Source organism: Neoarius graeffei, chromosome 19 (genome assembly GCF_027579695.1).
Source record: "Neoarius graeffei isolate fNeoGra1 chromosome 19, fNeoGra1.pri, whole genome shotgun sequence".
In the NCBI taxonomy this organism is placed as follows: Eukaryota; Metazoa; Chordata; class Actinopteri; order Siluriformes; family Ariidae; genus Neoarius; species Neoarius graeffei.
In genome coordinates this window covers 26,806,721-26,829,322 of record NC_083587.1, presented here as the reverse complement: position 1 = coordinate 26,829,322, position 22,602 = coordinate 26,806,721, and the positions used below count along the sequence as shown (strand labels likewise).

The window sequence follows — 22,602 nt, the reverse complement described above, 5'->3', positions numbered from 1 at the left end:
GCTCCCAGCTTGCCCGAGCACGCTAGCTCAGTAAACTAGTAAATCCAGTAAAGGAAAAACTTGAGACTGAAAGGTTTTAACAGTCATCCAAATGACTGAACGTAAACATTGCTACAGTAACATACCAGCTATGATGTTGTTGACATTAGCTAGTGCTAACAGCTAGTTGCTAATACACTGCTACAACACAGACACCGACCCTAATAATACAGTTCTTGGTCATTGCCTGGTAACAGCAAATTTATAACGGGCCATGTCTCAACAGATTAAGAAGTTATTTCAATGACATTTAATAACATTTTGTTTATCCTGAGGACCGAAAGTAAATGAAAATGTGAACAAACCTTAGCTGTAATAAGATGGCGACCACCGGCTCCAGGGACGACCCGCTGATGTAGGCATGTTACCCAGCCTGACACAAAATATTTGTAGGCATCCAAACTCTTATACGCTTTCAGATCAATACCTGTGTATGGCGATGGGTTTTTAACGACATAGGTATACAGATCATGTGGGCCGAAGTCAGGTAAAGACGAGGGCTTCGTGTACTTCCGTACGTCAGTGAACAATCCTGGTGGAAGCAGGTAAACGTCGTTCTCTAAGCCTGCTAACCTCAATTTTTGCAAATACCTCTCCCTCTGCTCGCCCTGTAAATGCCCTACATCGCTGGATAGTGAAGGTGTTTTCTGCATCTGGCTCCTTTTTCTTTTATGTTTTTCGTTTGTCGCCTTCCTCGCATTCAAACTGATTCTTGCCGTCCAAAATGGCAGCATCACGTGACTTGGTCACCTGGGTGAAATACCTCAATAGCCTTTTTCTAGCAGTGCGAGTAAGGCTCTAGGAAGAGTTTGGAAGGTTGTGTGCCTTTTAGTTAAGTTAATTTTACAACCTCCTTAGTGTTGCTTTACACAGCTGCTTCTTCCTCATCTTCATGCACTATTCTTTAAGTGTCACTGCTTTGTTTAATTATAAAAAAAGAAAAAAAAAATCAGTCTGTTCTTAATAGCACTCAGTGAATTTATTGACACAACAAGTCTAACTTAAACTCTTGTGCCGCTTTTCCACCACAAACGCGGCTGAGTTGGGCTGAGCCGTGCCATGCTGAGTCGAGCTGAGTGGGGCTGTTGGAGTTGCATTTCGACTACAACCGCGCTGAACCGTGCTGGCTGGAAGTGGGTGGACACATTGGGTGGAGTTAGCGAAAGTGGGTGGACGTTACGTGATGTCGTTAAGCAGCGCAAACAGTGACATCAGTGAGCTTTTAAGCGGTAGTCTCATGACCCGAATAGTAAACAATAAACATGGAGGACATGGAGTCGTTAGTGTTGCTGGTCTTGGTGCTGTGGCTTGTTGTCACCGATAACGCCAACAGATCCTGGCAAGAGCGTATAGATGAGGCGAGGCGCATAAGGCTTCATAATTCTCGTAATTCGTAATTCTCCTTCTTCCGGGTTTGCGGTGTTTACAGATCCCAGCGTGCTCGCGGGGCGTGTGTGGGCATGTGAGGACACTCCTCCTCACCAATCAGTGCACAGGGGAGTGTCTGCTCACGCCCCCAGCCTCACTCGGCACGGTTTGGCTCACTTCAGCCCCACTCCAAAACCGTGCGAGTTTTAGGGGCTAAGCAGGGCTGAAGCGAGCTGAGTCGTGCTGTTTTTTGGTAGTCGAAACGCGAGCCGTGTCGGGCTGAAGCGAGCTGAAGTGAGCTGAAAAAGGGTAGTGGAAAAGGGCCATAACTTAAACCAGTCTGCTGACTTTTCAGGATTCTCTTAACTGTTTGTGTTATTTGTCTCTTCTTTTAGTGACCATCTCTTTAATCAGTGACCTTTGCTTTTTCCTTTTATAACATTTTTTTATATCTTTTTTTTATCAACTTTTATATCACTTTTCTATTCTCATGTTTGATCTGATCATCCCTGTCCTCTGTTTAATGTCTACAATTAAAATAAGAAAACACTATCAAACTGTTCTTAACACTGAATGAATTTACAAACTGTTTCAGTCCACATATAGAACGTTAACATGACAAGTCTTTGTTGACTTTTCAGGATTCTCTTATACCATATAGCCCTGTCTCCTGTGTCATATGCCATCTTTAATTAAAAAAAAATCAAATTGTTCTCAACACTGAACAATTCATCTTTGCTGAGTGCAGGATTCTTGTACATATGTAGGTTTTCCTACTCTTTCTCCTAGTGGTCATCCCTTTTGTCAGCATCAGTGTCCTTTGCTTTTCCTTGTAAATACTTTTTTCTTATAGCCATGCTCTGATCTAATCCCCTTTGCAACGTCGACGTTAACGTTAGCTGTCTCGTCCTGTGTATTCTCAACGGTATCGCTCACACTGCTATTACCACCATCGGATTCAGGAGTTTTCCTCTTAGCAGGGGAAACTTCTGCCACTGCACTTGTACGTTTTAGCCAGCGGTCCATGTTTGTTTTACAGCTAAAGTCCGAGAGAGGAAGAGTGCGTGCGCTGTATCTGTCTGTGTGTGCATGTGTGTGAACTGTCTGTGTCTGCTGTTTTTTTTTTTGTTTTGTTTTTTTTCTGAGTAGGCTACGGGGGGAGAGGTGGGTCAGTCAGTAAAAGGAGGGTTCAATTCAAGTAACCTTGAGAACAGAAGGTAGTCGCGCATTCAGACTGATCCATTATTAGATTGACGTTGTCAGGCAGTGCAGTAATGTGTGCGGGAATCTCTTGCGTTAGAATCGTTAAAGGTGCGGGAATTTTAAAAAAAATATGCGCGATACCCGCAATCCCGCGCCCAAATTCAGGCCCTGGATACTCAAGCGTAATTCATTCCTACGACGATGTTGCGTGTTTACATTTTCGCCATCTTTAGTCTCGCTAAGTCTCGTGTGTTATCTACAATGTAATTGGCCAAAACATCGCTGGCGAAAGCATGCTAGCCAATCATAACAGTTCTTACAAAAGTACCCACATCCGTTCTATTTTATCGAAACTTGCACATGTTCATCGTCGCTGCTCTTCAAAAATACGTTTCTCGTTCGTATCGGCTTTTTTACTCAAAATGCCGAATACAATTGACAAGCTAGACGAAGCGAAGGTACGTGAAATCGATTCTGGTATAAAAAAACAGAGAGGACTGACGAGCTTTTGTCTTTGGCCAAAAAGCTGAAGAAGTCGTCGAAATGATCAAATGAAAATGAGAAGTGACTGTGAACTATAAATAATTGCATAAAGTGTACATAGACATTATCCCATAAACTTAGCATTCGTTTGATTTAATACATTGAACATGTATATGATAGTCAGTAAATCTGAATTAATGCTGACAGTTTTGAAAACAAATATTTCAAAAGACTTGAAGAAATCATATGCAGCTAATGAGGACATGGGGAGAAAAGGTCAGTCACCCTAAGAAATTTTATTTAATATATGAACATTTTGATAATTAATAGAACTTAAGTTTAATGTGAATTTAGTTTGTCATTTTTTTTTATCATGAATTATAACCATACCCTTGAATGTAGAATGTGACTTTATTTTGAATTCAAACAATACTCCTGTTGATTTGATACATATTTTCATGTAAATATATAAAAAAGACAACAGATATATATATTTTTTTATCTACTACAGCTCAGATTGCAGGACAAGTGGTTTGTAAGGCCTTATTTTTCGAAAATTTTCCTGGGGGGTATCCCTCCCAGACCCCCCCACCCCCCCACCCCGGTTGGCTTCGGGCGCCATCTTGTTTTCTGCTTTTTTGATGACCACCCACTCTCATCCCTGAATAAACCTAAAGCCTGTAAAATATTTTTGTTCAGTTCATTACAATACATTACAGGTATTTAGCAGATGCTCTCCAGAGCAACCTACAACATACCCAGAGCAGCCTGGGGTACACCAGTTTGAGGTTTGGTGCCTTGCTCAAGGCACTTCAACCATTCTGGCTGGTCCAGGGAATTGAACCAGTGACCTTTTGGTCCCAAAGCTGCTTCTCTAACCTTTAGGCCATGGCTTCCCAATGTTCCAGTATTGATGATCCATCCATTATCCGTAACCACTTATCCTGTGCAGGGTTGCGGGTAAGCTGGAGCCTATCCCAGCTGACGATGGGTGAGAGGCGGGGTACACCCTGGACAAGTCGCCAGGTCATCACAGAGCTGACACATAGAGACAAACAACCATTCACACCTATGGTCAATTTAGAGTCACCAGTTAACCTAACCTGCATGTCTTTGGACTGTGGGGGAAACCGGCGCACCCGGAGGAAACCCACGCGGACACGGGGAGAACATGCAAACTCCGCACAGAAAGGCCCTCGCCGGCCATGGGGCTCGAACCCAGACCTTCTTGCTGTGAGGTGATGGTGCTAACCACTACACCACTGTGCTGCCGTTGATGATGATTATCTCATCTCATTATCTCTAGCCGCTTTATCCTGTTCTACAGGGTTGCAGGCAAGCTGGAGCCTATCCCAGCTGACTACGGGCGAAAGGCGGGGTACACCCTGGACAAGTCGCCAGGTCATCACAGGGCTGACACATAGACACAGACAACCATTCACACTCACATTCACACCTACGGTCAATTTAGAGTCACCAGTTAACCTAACCTGCATGTCTTTGGACCGTGGGGGAAACCGGAGCACCCGGAGGAAACCCACGCAGACACGGGGAGAACATGCAAACTCCGCACAGAAAGGCCCTCGCCGGCCATGGGGCTCGAACCCAGACCTTCTTGCTGTGAGGCGACGGTGCTAACCACTACACCACTGTGCCGCCGTTGATGATGATGATTATTATTATTATTATAAAAAAAACAAACTAATTTTCACACACTCAAAAATGTATCTCTGAGAAGCCATGTTTGGGCATTAATATCTTGGAGTATTATTCCTTACCGAACCTCAGCAAGCCTTGTAAGATGGAAGATAAACATGCTGTTCATATGACTGAGCCATAAAAAGTTTGTCGTGTGTACCTGTTGAGATTCTATAAGGTTCTAGATTTGAGGGGAAAAAGTGCACAGTTCTTAAACAGGAGTGATATTGGGGTTCTTACCCCCCCTCGTATGGTGTCAAAAAAAAATTTTTTTTTCCTTCTTCGAATATAAACTTTTGTTCCAATATTTGAGGTCTTGACCACTAATGGTAGAGAATTAAGATATTGTGGTGGCTATAACTAAAAGTATGATATAATTTTTCGGTTATTTTCATAGCATAATTTCATCGGGGTAGCAAGTAGGAATGTGGAAATAGCTTAATGTATGGTCGTTTAGTGTCCAATGTCCTTCCATGTTCCTTTCGTAGATAAATACACACAGTTGGTCATTGTTTTGGCAAAAAAAAAATCCATAATAAGAAGCAGGGTCTTGTATATATTATGGAACATTTGTGTCTGAAATATTGATTGGAGTAAAAAAAAAAAATGCAGGTTAATTTTTACTATAGGTCATTAATGCAGGCTGCAGTGTCTGGGCCTCGTTATAGAAAAAGGCACTGAGTCTGATAGATGCTATGTTCAAAGGTGTGGTTAAACTTTATATCACATTACAAAAGGAAATAAGAGTTTATTGGAAATGATGTGCAATGTAGCAAATTCTATATACGGCTTTGTAACACGCACACTGTTAAATTAAAAATATAAACTCCTCCAACCTTTTATGTGGAAACATGTTTAGATTTTCCTACTGGAGCTTGAGGGGGCCATTTATGATCCCATTTATTCCTCCTTATACCAATATCAAAATACCAGAGACACAATTCCCATCTCAAATGCCCTCTATTCCAATGAAGATACTGCAAAAATGTTTCCTTTATTTCTTGCAATCCCTGTGATGCACACATTCATTATTCATGGAGATATCGAGGCAAAAAAAAGTATTCCTGAAAGAATGTTTTTCTGCTCTGTCTAAAATTTGTCTTTGTATGAAGGAAAAACAGAAGGGCCTTGACACTGTGTACCCTTAATAACCATGCATCAAACAATTTTCATGTACATTCTTATGTTTCTGCTAGCTATTATACCCGGCATATCCTTTTAGTCTGATAAAAATGATTGAAACATGCTACCACACCTTATTTTATTCATAATATCTTCATGTCCATTGGTGACCTGAGACCTCACATATTGGCACAAAATTACTAAAAGATTGTATTTGCAGGAAAAAAAATATGATCATACAGGTGCTAAAACGTGGGTTTGCAGTACCCTTAATATCACTCCCAAATATACGGCCTTTTAAACTAAAATGGCATGCAGTGTACAGGCTTTTTATGGTTTTGGGATCCAGGAAGCTGGTTCGTCTTCCATCCTGTAAAGTTTAGCGAGGCTAGGGACAGTACTTGTCAGGATATTAATGCCCAGCGGTCTCAAAAGTAGCCGGTCACCGGCGGCAAATTGCCGGCTATGGCTTGTTATGCCGCCGGCTATTGTCAGTCGAGTCACAAAATTTAATATTAAATATTTCTGACAGCAAAAAAAGTTGTGAACATAAATTACATCCACTATGTCATGTATGTCCGTTGCCGCGTCAACTGTGTTTACATCCTCGACATGAGTGCAGCCATTACTGCCGCCTGTGTTGCCAGATTGTGTTTACATCCTCGACATGAGTGCAGCCATTACTGCCGCCTGTGTTGCCACATTGGGCGGTTTTAAGTGCATTTTGACGGGTTTTGAACATATTTTGGGCTGTAAAACGTCAGCTGTATCTGGCAACGTATTTTTTTACTTAATACAAGAAATTAATGGTTGCCAACGTTTTTGCCAAAATGATATTTTATTTTCCATTGTTTAGGCAGCTTCAGTATCGTACTGTGAGATTCTGTTCCAATTGTTTTTTTTCTTCTATGAAGCCTGAGCCATTTATTTTATTAGTTTATAATTATTGTTTAATTTAGTCTTCAGGAGAGACTGCCTGCACACAGTACTAGTATTAATAGTTTTTTTTTCTTACATGAAAGCTGAGGCATTTATATTATATTTTAAGGTAACTTCATGTTGTGCTGTGAGGTTCTATGCACTTTAACTTTTGAACCAACAGGAGCATTTGGATAAGTAAAGCCTATTTTTCTGCATGTTTGTAGTCCTGCTAATCTTTTATATTGGTAAAGTTGTTTATAGGACCATTTCTCAGTCTGTTTTTTTTTTTAATCAATAGTTTTTCAGTAATAACTTAATATTTAACATATCACTCAATTTTAAACAACCCCCGCGCCTCCCCCATGGCTTGCCCCCATAGTCTCCAAAATTTCTGTGGGAAACACTGGCGTGCGTAACTACGCTAATCAAGCTTAAGCTAGACGACCCGCCTCAAATACCCGTCCCGGGTAAATGTTATCCCAATTTTAGATGGCCTGTTCCAAACCATCCCGCCCCATGAAAAGTCCGTCCGTCCGTCCATCCATCCATCCATCGCATGCATTATGTCTGCCGCTGGCAGACATTTTACCATTTTGCACCCTGCTGTAAATTATTTGTACCCTGCTATTCTCCCAAACTTTGAAGCCCCTGAATGCCCAAACATGACTTCCCAGATAAGGTGTTTTTGAGGCTATAGAAATTAATGTATCATGAACTGAAAAATATGAATACATAGGATCTGAACAGAGATATTTTGCAAAATCTGAGACAGTGCTGCAATATCTGCATCTGATATCACACGGAGTGAACCAATTGGAGTGATATAACAAGCTATATTGGTGGTGTGATGGATTTGGGTACTGGACACTACTTGAGCACTCTAAGACTGACTGGCGCTGATATGTTTGAGATGTCGGTCATGTTCATTACCATTTCCCTGATTGGCAGTTGGTTACAAGGCCCACCCCTTTGATAGCTCTCACAATTATCAGGAGAAGCCGTGCGCAACAACACAGTATTGTAATTTGTTTGAATTTCACCAAGAGTGATGAATAACAGACACATTTCTACATCCAATATAGAAACGTTCAGTTGTCGCGTTTTTTTGAAGTTTTAGAGGCGGCCAGGCTCATGTACACATGGGGGTGATGAAGTTTAGAGTTTTTAACCAAAATGTAGAGATATGATACTAAATATGGTATATAATAAGTCAGGACACCCTAAGGTAGATTATTTTCCAAGAAGAGCAAGTGTTTTATTTCTTTTAGTAGTAATGCCAGCAGCGCTTGCCGTGCGGGAAGCTCCTGTCCGTTTGCATAGTAAATTGCAAATTTTCGATCGCCGCATACCAACATAAAAAGTACATTCAGCTTCACAAGAGTTGGGTATTTTATAGGAAAAAAATGAATTTTCAGAATATGCACTCAGATTTGCAGGATACTGATTACTTTTGACACAGCGATCTTTCTTTCTTTTTTTCTGAATGTTGACCGTGAAACCGCTGGGTGCAGCCATGTTGGATTTTGGTCAAAAGCCAATGACGTACCCCACTGCAAAAAATGGCCTTTCAAAAATAAGAAATAAAAGATTAAAACAAAGCATATTTGGTGAATCAGGTGAAATCAATCTGCCAATGGAACTGGTCAAATTTGACTTGGTAAGATTTCTTAAAGTAAGATGAAAAATCTAACCTGTTTTTAGATGAAATAATTCCAAAATAAGATTGGGGAACTTATTATGCGAGATCTGATTAACTCAAAATAGTTCTTATAACAAGATCGTACTTCTTACATTTAGCCATTCAAGTCATTTTTATTTATTTCATTTTAAGGGTATTTCACTTAAATTCATGACAAAGTCTTAGCAGTAAAAACTGAATTTAAGATAAATATACTAATATTAGGATTGTTAAATTCTACAACTAAGCATTGCTAGCTTAAAAGATTCTCCTTTTGTGACCTGTAGTTAGTAAAATACTCTAGATATGAGACCAGAGACTATCTTGAATCAAGTTGACGACACGTGTAGCATTGCATCAAGTTTATTTTATTTTTTTTTCCCATTTCAACATTAAAACATCTCTTAAAGGGCTGATGACACGAACATGACTCTATGCAATTTCTTAAATAAACTATACAACATGGCAAACGTTAGATTTCTGTTATAATTACGTGAAAAGAAGCTGTTGTTATGCGAATATCCAACTTTTAATTGCACAGCGCAAGAAAACTGGGTCCGTGGCTCGCGGCCATGTTGTGACATCAGCGGAAGAACATGCTGCAGTTCACTGGCTGTTCTACTCTGGTTCTACTCAATGGAAATGGCGCATGAAAACGCTGGTGAACTCTAGTGCTAGCTCTTCCTCTTCTGGGAGTCTAGAATTGTGTTGATCTCTTCCGAATAGAATCTGATAGCCTACCCTCTTTACCCTTTGCCTCTCGTTGCTAGGCGGCAGTTACATGAAAGCCGCAAGCTTTCACAAGCAAATTCATGACTGATATCACGCCGACTTTATGATTACATTTATGATTATCATGTAGAATCTATAGCTCTACGTACCTTTATCTTATGTCATTTCACAACACATGTTCTGACAGGAGGACTGTCTTTGGATCCGGCATAGCTACTAGTAGACCCGCTCCGGAATACTGGCAGTGTTGCCAGATTGGGAGGTTTCCCGCCCAGTTGTGCGGTTTCAAGTGCATTTTGGTGGGTTTTGAACATATTTTGGGCTGGAAAACTTCAGCAGTATCTGGCAACAGTACTGGCAATAGATACTGCTGACGTTTTCCAGCCCAAAATATGTTCAAAACCCACCAAAATGCACTTGAAACCGCCCAACTGGGTGGGAAACCTCCCAATCTGGCAACACTGTGTAGGCACTGCTGATGGTAGTAACACACGTTTGTGCTGAACTGAACACCCAAGAGATTCTTTTAAGCTGGGAAGGGTGTCAAAACAATCCAAATCGAAGTGTTCAGAGCACAGGACGGATGTTGGTGAGGGCTCCCACTTGTCACGAGTGCGCCTGACTTGCTTCACCCACTTCGCATGCAGCTCAGGATCTCTGGGAAACTTGAATAAACTTACCCCATCCTTGTGGGTTTTGGAGCAAAAGCCGGCAACACAACACGAAGGCATAATAACTATATATATAATAATGTATAATAATGTCTAATAAAAATACTAATAATGATAAACTGAACACCTGTCGCATCAACAACAAACTGGTAAGTGAGGAGGAAGGTTCTTTCGCTGACGTCATATAGCTCCTCCTCCTCCTTCGTCTCCTGGGTGCTGCAGCCCCGTCAAATTTGCCCAAATAGCCGCGTTTATCATCATAACTTGTAAAATAGGCACCTTCGTGAATTAATATATGGATCATCAGGAATTACTTTTTGTTATAAAACATCACCAAAGATGTCAAAAACGTGTCATCAGCACTTTAAGATTCCACTTCCCCAGGACCTCAGGCACGAAAAAAAAAAAGTCTACGCATTTTGACTTGCAGTGCTTACACAACGCCAAAGCAACAGTGCATTTTGGGGGCACTGACTATTCATGTGTACGAGGGGTTTACAAGATCAGGCACAAACAAACAAAAAAAACACTGAACTTAACTCGCAGCATTCCAAAAAGACCTCACTAAAACACCCTCCACTCACTCATAGCCTTTTTGAAGGCACTTGTGTGGTCTAGAGTATATGTTTTGAAATGTATGAATTATAATGAAAGATTCAAAGATTTCAGTAAAGTTCATTTATTCCCAAAACAAGCATACTTTTTTTTTCTTGAAACAAGATGAACTGCATTTGACAAATGTCCAAAATGTACGTACTTGTTTAAAAAAAAAAAAAACGTGTTTTATTTTCAAAGGTGCTCCAAATAAGACTTTTTCAAGACATTTTGTCTATACAAGGTTTTAAGATGGACTGTCTAAAAACTAGCCTTTCTAGCTAAATGAGGTTTTGCTTGTTGGTCAATTATGTCTTATAATAAGGGTGGCTAGATGTTTTGACTTGAAAATAGACAAACTTCCTAAGATTTTTATTTTTTGCAGTGCACCCCTGTGATGTTGGACTCTAGCTCACTTTCTATTGGTCGGCACTGGCTGAAATCGATACCAGAGGTCAGGAACAATCATGACCCCTGGTGGGCCTTTTCGTGGTAATTTCGGTCAAACCTGAAGCTGGCCAGAGACAGCGGAGTTAAACTCTCGTGGTTACCAGAGGACTAGCCCCCCCACTGTAACCTTAGCTATGTAATAGGCGAGAGGCCGAGGGCTACAGAAACGGAGATCAGCGCCGCCCGATGTGCCATATGGCGCGGGAAGGGAAGGAAGGAGAGACAGCGAAAGTTCTAGTCACGGCCAATAGATGCGTATACTTCTATAGAAAACAATTAAAATATTGATTTCTGGAAGATAGAGAAAGAAAGAGAAGGTTCAGGGATGTTAATCATATAGTTTTGAAGAAGTCACATTTGATTAGAAACATGTAATCCATAGCGCTTTTGAGCGCTGCCCTCTGAAAAATAACATGTGGAACTGCGCTGCCACCTTTTGCCTTGTGCCATTGCATGCAATAAGGGGTGTTCGTATGCCAATTAGGGGAGTTGTAGAGAAGAGAATATAGTCAGAGAAGACAGATTTAATACTTTAAAAGGAATCTATGTAGATTATTATCCTTAATGATCTTCAGTTGGGTTTGAATGATTCGGTACGATGGCCAGCAAAGTACCTACAATCAGCAGTTCTGGTCATGCCATTGCTCAGTTGTTGAAATTGATTTGAGTAGTTTATGCCATCTCCCTATGCAAATAATGCAATTAAGTTTCAAAATAAATTTAAAAAAAATACTGGTGCAAAAGGTCATTTTTAAACTCGGAGCAATTGATAAATGTTTTGGGCACAAGAATTGCTCCTGAAGGTGCTTGACTTTACTTTCTCAAGATGGATGTATATTGCTGGAAGCAGCCAAATAAAGCTGATGAGGGGGATTTAAATGTCAAAACATTGAAAATTTAAAATAGCTGTAACGTCTGTTCTATTTAACCTGGGGCGGGGGAATAAAACCAGTTTGGAATTCAGAACTTCATACTGTTTCTTTTGATATGCCACACTCCTTGATCACAACTAGATTTAAAAATGGCCTGCCATTGCTACTTTTATGCATGTGTGTGGCTTTTTGTTAATCCATTTATAGTTCTAGTTAAAATCATGGAACGTACACAGAATATCATTCTCATTTGTTATAGCAGCACCAGACTCCTTTTTTTTTTTCCATCTCTCTTGCTGTTATTAAACAGCTCATCACTTACACTGGAGACTCCTTCCAAAGTGATACATATTTATTTATTTATTTATTTATTTATTTATTTTCTTTTTTACAGAAAAACTTTAAAGCATATTGCATCATTTAAAAAATATATGAAAGTGTTATTTACCCCACCCACCCAAGAACCAGACATTTAGAAAATGCATGTGGCTTTTGGTGACTTATGGAATTTGAAGAAAAACAATACACCTAAGAATGCATAAATATTTAAAAAAAATCAGTACATTTATTGCTGCTGTGTAATTAAAAAAGCTCCTTTAGACCTTAATTAATGAAATCTTCTTTTTTTTTCCCCCCTCTCTCTCTTTCCCTCTTGCCTGAAGTTTTTCCCCTACATCCTCTTATTCGTAGCCACACTAGTGTACGTCCCAGCCTTGTTTTGGCGATTCGCTGTGACTCCTGGTCTCTCCTCTGATTTGACCTTCATCATGGACGAGCTGGACCGCTCTTACAACAGAGCCATCAAACTGGCCAAACATATCCACAGCAACTCCACATACCTCGACACACAGAGGTATACACAGTCATCATCTCGTACAGGGACACACCACACACTACCTAGTTTGCTAAAACCGCAGATTTGTGGTTGAGCACTTGCCTGCACTTTACTGAGTTATAGAGAAATCTACCTGCATGTTTTCTCTGCAGAAGGATTACAAGCTCAGATTATTCATTTAAATTTGTTTGACGTGCAACTGAAGTGCAGTCTTTTACAAGACCGAATAATACAAGGCAAGGAAATGAGACAGCGGTTACCTTTAACAAGCTGAAATTTGGAGGGAGACTTACCACCAGGCAAAAACAGATGTTAGCTTGACATTTGAGTGACACCTATTTATTGGTGCGTGATGCAACTGAAATGGCAGGGGTGAAAGATTCATACACTTCACAGTAGCAGATAATGAGAGCAATACAGATGTGGTGCAGTAGTTCACAAAACTGGTGCCTGTAGAGCATTGCCAGGGGCTCTATTTTAAAGGTGTCAGAACAAACCGATACCAAACAGCGAAGAGTAGGCAGGCAACCCGTCTCGATTTTTGTCAGCTGTGTTACCGTGTCACTAAACAGAGAAGTTAGTGTTGAAAAATATTTCAACATCAGTTATGTGGAACTGCTGGATTTTCCACCACAGACACAACACAAACAGTGGTTGTTTACAAAATATGCAAAAGCAGGATTGGCAGATTGAGGAAAATATGACAAATTTGTTAAACCAACAAGAAAGCATCCCAAAGAAATCCAGGTAATGTGGTGAGCGCACGTGAGTGTCCGAGCACTGGAGCCTAAATTGGGGCAGAAGAAAACAAATGCATTTAAAATAGGAAGTAAGTGCCGGTAAAGAGACTTTTCTTGGTCAGCAATCTCATACCCATCAAAACTGTTGAAAAATGAGTGTTTTAAGCAACTTTAAAAAAAAAAAAGTTGGTCCTCATTGTGACTTGCCAAATCACAAATATTTTTCTAAAACTGCCATTCCGCATTTATAGTGGCCTTTCACTGACGCCACAGATTTGGTTTTTCACGCATCGTCCACCATATTGCCGGGCAAAGAAAGAAACATAGCTGCGACAGTTAATAATGAAAATTGAGACAACTGCAATCAGTACAATCTCTCTGAAACAATTAAAAATGTATTTTATACCAGCAGATCGTGTTACATCCAAAAGCTGAAACATGCAGGCATCACAGATCCATATAATTTATCCACAAACGTATTTATTTATTCTGCACACACAGTGTGTATGTTCGTTCACCACTTCAGATGGATTAAATGCAGAGGAGGAATTTTGCTGTGCTTGAGTGTACATGTGACAAAAATAAAGGCGGCGGCTTCTTAATTTACCCACAAATGTAGTTATTCCACTTGAAAAGTGTTCAGAAAACCAGCTACCGGATTTGGGACACTACGACATCCTGAACTATTTAATATTTGGGACGTCTAAACTAGGGTTGGGCGGTATCCAAATTTTGATACCTTTAAACTGTCTCTGTGTTTTCCCGGGGTATACGGTATTACCGAGAAAAAAATATTTTGTTTCGGGCTACTGTGTAACGTGCGCCTATACCGGCGGACCTTGTCCAGACCTGCGCCTATGCCTCAAATGTACTATTTAAAAGCCGCATAGCGAATTATGTGCATTGTGGTATGGATTAAGCAGCAAAGCGAATTTTGTGCATTGATGAATGGATTAAGAGATATTTCAAAGCATCACGCAACTCTTCCTTCATCTTGAAAATAGCATTCAACTGTCGTTTACACATGTCTGCGTTGAAACGCCATTTGCAGCACTATTTCACCTGCTCCATCAAAAAAAGTACACGATGAGCAGGATCATACCCTTTCAAGCATGGGAAATAAAAAAAAAAAGAAAAGAAAAAGAATCAACCAACACCCAAGTCCGTTTAGACTGCGCGATAAACCATATTCTTCAGCGCAAATGAGGCGAACCTAATTCAAATGCGTGATAGCTGCACAAGGCAAAATCATATGGGCCCACGTCATGCCATGGCGGGGAAATTAATAATCAAATGGCCTTACCTTGCTTAAAACGTTGTCTTGATCACATAACTCCTTACAATTATTCCACTTAAATCCATACGGTTTAACACACCCAATAAAGATAGCAAGAGCATTGCTAATTCCCACCAGAAACCTAACCGTTTACGCTATGATGTTTTCTTCCGTTTCTTCAGTAGTTTCTTCTTCCTTTTCGTTTGGTTTGAAACCAAAATACTGCCACACTGCCGATGTTGTATTTTTTTTGCCACTAACTCGTTATCTTGACTTGCCATCTTTCAACCGCGGTCTCAGTCTCTTGCGAAGCTCTCTGTCAGACTCCAAATGTCCGCAGGGTTGCCATGGTAACGACATAAACAACCCTGCACGCGATGAGAACTTCTTTAGGAAATTGATAGAATTAGTGAAAATACGATCACACAGTTATTCGGGATGATCTTCAATTTATTATTTTATATTATGACCTCATGTACTCCATATTTATTTAGATATTATATATTTTTTTAAAATGACGGTAATGAGACCGATACCGTTGGTACTTTTGGATACCTCGGGATACCTTCTTACCGTAATACCGCCCAACCCTAGTCTAAACACACCGGAGATGCTAAAGGCCTACCAATATTTCAAGGCAGGCTTTGTGCCAGAATGTTATGGGAAATTCCTGATAAAGAAAAATGCCTTATTATGACAAAGGTAAGCTTAAACATGGACTTCTAACGGTAATAAACAAGCCAGGGCTGAGATCGAGGGATATTTTATGGTGTTGAGCCTTATCTACATTATCGGTACATAACAAACATGCTGCTTGTCTCACCAAATATTAGGTCTAATAAAATACATCACATCCAGCTCTACATTTTAACATTGCAGGGAGCTTTCATACTAACCTGATATAAAATGTTCTCCACATACACGGGAATGTTTTGGTGGTATCCAGTCTTCCTGTTTAGCTGCAGCTTGCCATTTTTCTTGTCTTTCTGGGCTCGCTGGAATGCAGTGAAAAGTTAAAACAGGCTTATCTCCATTATCTCTGTTATTACATCCAAAAGCATTGCAGGTCTCTGGCATTGTTCTTTTAGCTGTAACTTCTACAAGTTTATCTGTAGATGTTTACTGAACTGGGCTCACAATCACTCGCGTACACTTGTGCCGGTTGTTGTCAAACACAAAGCTTACCCGGCAACATGGCCAGATAAACAAATCCGCATTTACAGTGACGTCATGCGAAAGGCCCCTATAGAGAGCGTGCACGTGACGTCACGAGGTCACGTGATATTTCTTTATCCGCCATTTTGGACGGCAAGGTCGCGCATAGAACTTAGATGAACCCATTCTAATTATCAAGTGTGTGGGAGTAGATCTTTCGAGAACGGTTATATCTTGTTCAGCATTTGGTTGTACCAATAGACAGGGCCAAAAGGAGGGCCTGTCATTTTATAGATTCCCCGCAGACGAGGAGAGACGCGCAAAATGGGTGTCCGCTGTGCGAAGAGAAAACTGGTACCCCAGTTCTACCAGCCGAATTTGTAGTGAACACTTCATATCAGGTAGGTGTAATCTTCTAATTCAATACTCCTAGTACATCTGTTAAGTTGATTTTCGGATTGAATGATAACTGCATACTTAGAAACTAGACAGTCTCTAACGTTTAAAATGGCTATGCCTAGCCCTACTACCCTGGCCTAGTCTATGACAATGTTTTATCTTTTTGGCTCATATATGCCTTTGAAAGGCCAATCCATAGTAGGGATGGCGAAAACTAAAAAAAAAAATCTTGACCGACCACCGAACCTCATTAGCCGGTTAAAGTCAGTTAACCTATGAGTTTAAACAGGGATGCAAACGGCGGATGCGCTTTTTTCACGGCTGAATCGCGCAGATCCGATTTTTTTTTTTTTGGGGGGGGGGGGGAGGGGGGGCCGTTGGAGTGTCTGAATAATTTCATCAGAGTAAATTCTGTATTAAAATTACTAAATAAGCAATAAAACGTCCTGCATAGTCTCTTTATGATAAACGTCTTAATGCCACTTGCCCGTGAGGTTATCAAGTAGATTTCCTTCTTCGGAACCTTCCAGAGGTATAGTTGAGATATCCATCCCGCAACAAAATATTTATAAGCTTCCAGGCTCTTGTAAGCTTTGAGGACTTTGCCAGTGTAACACGATTCACGATTAACGAGAAAATTGTAAATGTCGTGGTAGGCCAGATCGGGCAAATCGCCGGCACCGCACCTCCGAATTTCCCTGAACAAGGATTGCGGCAAGTTGTACGGATCTGCAATCCCCAACCTGGAACACTTTTCCATGTAATGCTGCCTCACGTCACCTTCAAGATGCTGAACAAACTTAGACAAGTAATCGTGCGATGTAGATGGGGTATTTTCCGAATTTTCTTGGGGATTACTCCCTGGATCCATTACGCTCACACAAGGTAAACAATCCTGAAGCTGTCCAATATGGCGGAATAAACACGGACGGGTCACGTGACTGCACATCCTCTATACACGGAGAAAAGCACAATAGAAACCAAAACTGTGAAACATGAAGCACTTTTATTTTGAAAATGTTTAATAAAAATGTCAAAACAATTCTGCTAAAGTGTTCGGTATTTAAACATGTATACAGGTGTTTATTCGCCTGTCAATCACCTTTCCATTTATTGCACTTGTGGAGACATTTTTAAATACAGTATTCATGCTTGATTTGTTTTCAAGTATAGTTTGATTGCTCTGTTCAGTAACTTGGAGGGGTGGGGAACGCACATACATACATACATACATACAACATGCCAAAAATAATTGTAGATTGTGATTTAGGCCAATATGATATAGGTGATCTGGGGAAAAAAATGTGTTGTCGTCTTCTACAGCTCTATGCCAGACCTGACAGACACCAGTTTTAAGTACCCGTTGATGGAACAGTATCTGAAGACCAAACGTTTCTCCTGCAGCCTGCTGCTGCGCTATCTGCTGTGCCGAGTCTTCACCTTCTTGGCTCTGGTCCTGGCCTGCATCTACCTGTGTTACTACATTCGGCTGTCTGTAACGGATGAGTTTCAGTGTAATATCCGCTCAGGTTTATTGTTTAACGACTCGTCCGTGCCTGGAGCCCTGCAGTGCAAGCTAGTAGCTGTAGGTGTGTTCCAGCTCCTCAGTTACATCAACCTTACTGTGTACTTGCTGCTAGCACCCACATGTGCATACGCCATGCTGGTTCCTCTGAGGAGCTCAGCTGATTTCCTGAAACCTTACGAGATGCTGCCCACGCTTGGGGTGATGGAGTTTGGACCTAAAGCTTGGGATGATCTGGCGTTGTACCTGCTGTTTCTGGAAGAGAACCTGAGTGAACTGAAAAGCTACAAGTTCCTGAAGGTGCGTCCATATGGTGGTTTGTTTATGTATGTAAGATAATAAGAGTGTCTTCATGATGGACTGTCTCATGAACGATTCTTTATTGATGCAGTACTGGACTTTTATATAGGCCTATTCTGAAAAGTTGTCTGGGTTTTTTTTTAATGAATTGATATTTATTACCACCTAGAAAAGCACTCGGAGAGCGCAGACCTCCGCCAAGAATCCATTAAAAAATTCTGGGATCCAGATCACTGCCAAAATTTAATGGATTGTTACTTGTGCCCAGTCACACCTCTGGAAAAAATTTCAGAGCAATCCATTCATAACTTTTTCTGTAATGTTGCTAACAGACAAACCAACAAACAAACCAACGCTACCGAAAACATAACCTCCTTGGCGGAGGTAATAATGATTAAAAAAAAATGCCTGAAAAATAACCAGTATTGGCTAGGGCTATCACATTCCCTAAAAATAATTAGTTGTGTAGGTGACAGCTGTTGGGTTCCTTTGGAATTTCCAATTTTATTAGCTAGACTTGTTTTGATTTCTTAGAAAATGACAATTTTATAGCCTAAAGCTGTCCGATTCCTTTAGACGTGACAATTATAGCCTAATTTTTTTTATATTTAAGTTATTCCACGAAATTGAGTTGTACATGCATGCTGAGTTGTCTATAAGCCACCTACGAGGAGATTGAGTGGAATAACTGTTTTATTAGCTCATCCAGCTGCAGGCCAGCCCAGATGAGCTTATGCAATCACGTGTTGTCTATCCACAATTTACAAAAATCACTGCTCCTCCTACAGGATTAATTGGATTTCGATCAAACTCCCATACAGTGTTCCCCAGGTGGATGTGCATACAAGTTGTCAAGATGGTGGTGCTACTGGTCATATTTACGATTTTTGGCGGGTTGGCCAGTATGAGCTCCAGCCTCATTGAGGCTATTTTTATATCTACGTTCAGCAGATTTTGAGAAACGGAGTGTATTTATTTATTTATGCATGCAAATTCGATAAATAAACTTTTATGCAAAACGTCTGACAAAATAATTTCCACTTAGAATGTAAACAAACTGACGGTAGCAATTTGTGAAAAATGCTATAATAATAATTTGTGAAAAATACATTTTTACCATCAAATATTTATTCTATACTTTGTTGCTGCTTTTTTGCATTTTGTGGGGTTTTGTTTTCGAGTAGAGTTTTTATTTCGTCCTCTGTTAGTTCAGCAACACGCGCCGCCATTTTGTTTTTCTTTACTCACAGTATATGAGCTGATATATCCTAGCAGTAGAGTAGCCAATCCAAGCATGCGATTGCTCTCATCCAGTGATTGTGAATAGAATAATCCTTAATATAACATTGGACTACGTGTGACTCAAGCATCTGGTTTTGTCAAGCATTAATTTACTTGTAGTGATGTTGCTCAACATTTGTTCTGACAGCCTTCATTTTATGATGATGGAGGGAAAAATTGTGTAGGAATAAAGAGTTTATAGTAACTTTGACACTGTGAATCAAAATCAAATCTTATTGTAGGTCCCTAAAGATTCCCACCCTATCGACTGATGGTGTGTGTGTGTGTGTGTGTGTCTAGATATTAGAGCTCCTGAAGGAGTCTGGAGACGTGCAGTTTGACACCCTGGTCCTGCTGCAGGCTATGGGTCAGGTTAAAACAGACATGGTGGATGGGAAACTGCAGAAGATCTCGCAGAGGGATGCAAATGCAGAGAAGACTGGGAGAAACTGTGTAGAGATAAAAGGTGAGGGATGAAGTGGGCGTGGCTGTTATGGTGACGCATTCCAAATGTTTCATCGTCAGATGAGTGAATTATTCAAGCGACACCAAAGGATTTAGACCACAGAGTTTACATCTCGGATTTACATGAAGTCAAACTATAGCTTGTTCAATGACTCATCCAGTCTGCCCCACTTACCCTGTCTGTCTGTACACATGCTTTTGTGTGCGTGAGTGTTTGATCCGCATGACCGAGTGTTTGTTTGTGTGGTTGATTCTCCAGAAGCCTCTCCTCTGCTGATTGTGGACCAAGTCAGGACGTCTCCAGACAACACAGCTGTGCGCCAGAGAGTCGCATGATGCTCCAGTGTCACACGGTGCTCCAGTGTCACGTGATGGTGATGTGGGCAAATGAGATGTCTGAGATTTCAAAGCACTAAATATGATAATTTGTGTCTGTGCTCGTGTGTGGAATTCGGAAATGCAGTCTTCTCAAAAGATTTGTATGACGTGATCTTGTCATGGTTGTTGTTGCTATGTTTACCTCCTTTTTTTTTTTTTTTTTTTTATATAAATAAAGTAGTGATGCTATACAACTGTGTGAATGAGGTGTGTGTGTGTGTGTGTGTGTGTATGCCAAGCATGTTAATGATGCATAATGGTACACTGTTTATCTTATCTAGACCTGCAAAACTGACCTACAGATTAGTTCCTGCGCAGGTTATTTGGGAATAGAGATGAGTTTTGAGTTAATGATGCTAGAAATTTTATATTGGTGGTCCTTTAACTCCTTTTAATATGGTTTTATTTATTTATTCTTTTTTTTTTTTGAAAGAAATCATGTTAAACTGAATTTCATAGTATTTAGGACTTCACAATATGATTACTAAACAACCCAGTATCATGGGGTAGTACAGTGTGTCCCTGATGTGGGTGGAAAACTGAAGCGCAGCAGGCGGGAACTGATGTTAACAGACTTTTTCTGAGACTTTCTTGGTTGCTTTTCAGCTTTACTGCTCGTTTGTTCTCTTCTCTCTCCCCTCACACACCACACAACCGTATGCACGCACACTGGTCGGGAGAGATCCTCTCTCTTTGCTCTCTTTCTTCTTTTCTATCCTGCCACTGCCAAAACACACACAACATTAATCGACAACAGGTGTACTGACTTTGCCACTCGCCTTCCCTGGCCCTGCCCTCCATTCACAAACCGCCGCTTGGCCACACCCCTGCTGCCTCACATGGTTTTCAGTAACTCTCTAGTTCCTCGCCCTGTCGCCATGAGAAGAACCAATTTATCAACTAGTTTGTTTTGGGAGATTTTAGTGTTTGTGTTTTCTAGACCTTGAATATTGTTTGGTTTTTTTTCTTGTTTTGGTGTTTGTTTTTTGCTTCTAATATTAGCCTGCTGTTTTTTGTTTTGGAGCCTCAGTGAGCCATATTGAAAGTGAGCAAAGTGCTAGGCTACTACTGGGAAAGTGTAATGCAAACTGAATTGAGGTAATGTTTATTGACTGATATTTCTGAGATCAGATTTCTATTATATTTAGAAATGCACGCACACTGGTCGGGAGAGATCCTCTCTTTGCTCTCTTTTTCTTCTTTTCTATCCTGCCACTGCCAAAACACACACAACATTAATCGACAACAGGTGTACTGACTTGACAAAATTTCATATTGTAAAAATGTACTATGTGAATCTTCAGCGTAGAGCTCCTGTAAATATCTTTATGAGACACATTCATGTCTTGCAGTCTTATTTTATATGCCAGAAATTCACATCTCTTTTTAAGAGGCTTGCACTTAAAACTTAGTTGTTCATCAAAACTGTTGAGGCAAAAATGGTGATCTTGTACATGGTTGTTGTTCATACTTATTCATACTTCTTTTTCCTCTCATTATCCATATTGGTATAAAATAAATAAAAACGGTGTTTGTGCTGTTCATTCAGATTATGAGCATGTAAAATGTCAGACTCCGGCCATGCACTGATGCTCTGTGCTGTCTCTTAATACAATCCATTTTTAGAGTATCTTTTGAAATGAACTGTTTATCTTGTTGGTTTTGTTCATTGCAGTTCTGTATAGCAGATAACACTTCACGGTACCATAAACCAGTATGAGGTAAATTGCAATTATAGTAATCTGTATGGATTAATATTTGATCTCTAGTTTCATGTGTGACTGTACTGATTATGGGTTACAATAATGAGAACTGGACAGAATTTGAATGTATTGGATTACATTTGCTGCCAACTGTGGCCATATTTGTGTGGGTTTTTTTGTTTTTACGAATGCTTATGTATGCATGGGTTTGTTTTTTAACCACAAAAGATGCAGGAGTCATCTTTTTTTTTTTTGTAATAAAAGTTGTCTTTTTACACTGCTGTGCATTTTTCAGACTGCCTGAGGATGCTCAAAGGGACTCACTTTTGCACTTTTGTTTTACATTTGGGTATGTGGTGCGCCTACCAACCCACAAACTCTGAAATAAGACAACCCAGTCAACTTCATTTAAGCTGCCGCAAAAGAGAAAACATGCTTCAACGAGCTGTTCAGATTTGGCTTCTCTAATGTGTAGTGGATGCTACAGATCTCGTAAAAGCTTTGGGGCTTACACTATAAGGCTATATCCTGACTGTCATTGTCACGTACAAGGCCAAGATCAAGTCAAGACTGAGTCTTAAGGGTGCCAAAGCCAAGTTAAGCTAGAGTCCAAATGAAATTTGAAACTGAGACGATATCGAAACTGAAATCCATTAAATTCTTACAAAAATAATCCAGAGATCTCTCTGCACTAAACAAGAAAACAGGAATGGG

General features: G+C 40.3%; 1 protein-coding gene across 1 annotated transcript in view; it reads left to right on the top strand.

Annotated features, from left to right (window-relative positions):
• Nucleotides 1-22,163, top strand: part of panx1a (pannexin 1a) — a 36,277-nt gene extending 14,114 nt beyond the window's left edge. The window contains exons 3-6 of the mRNA XM_060899926.1: nt 12,494-12,684; nt 17,560-18,061; nt 19,643-19,808; nt 20,067-22,163. Coding sequence (XP_060755909.1) covers nt 12,494-12,684; nt 17,560-18,061; nt 19,643-19,808; nt 20,067-20,143 — 936 coding nt within the window. The 3' untranslated portion in view covers nt 20,144-22,163. The remainder of the gene's footprint in view (nt 1-12,493; nt 12,685-17,559; nt 18,062-19,642; nt 19,809-20,066) is intronic.
• Nucleotides 22,164-22,602: the final 439 nt, after the last annotated feature.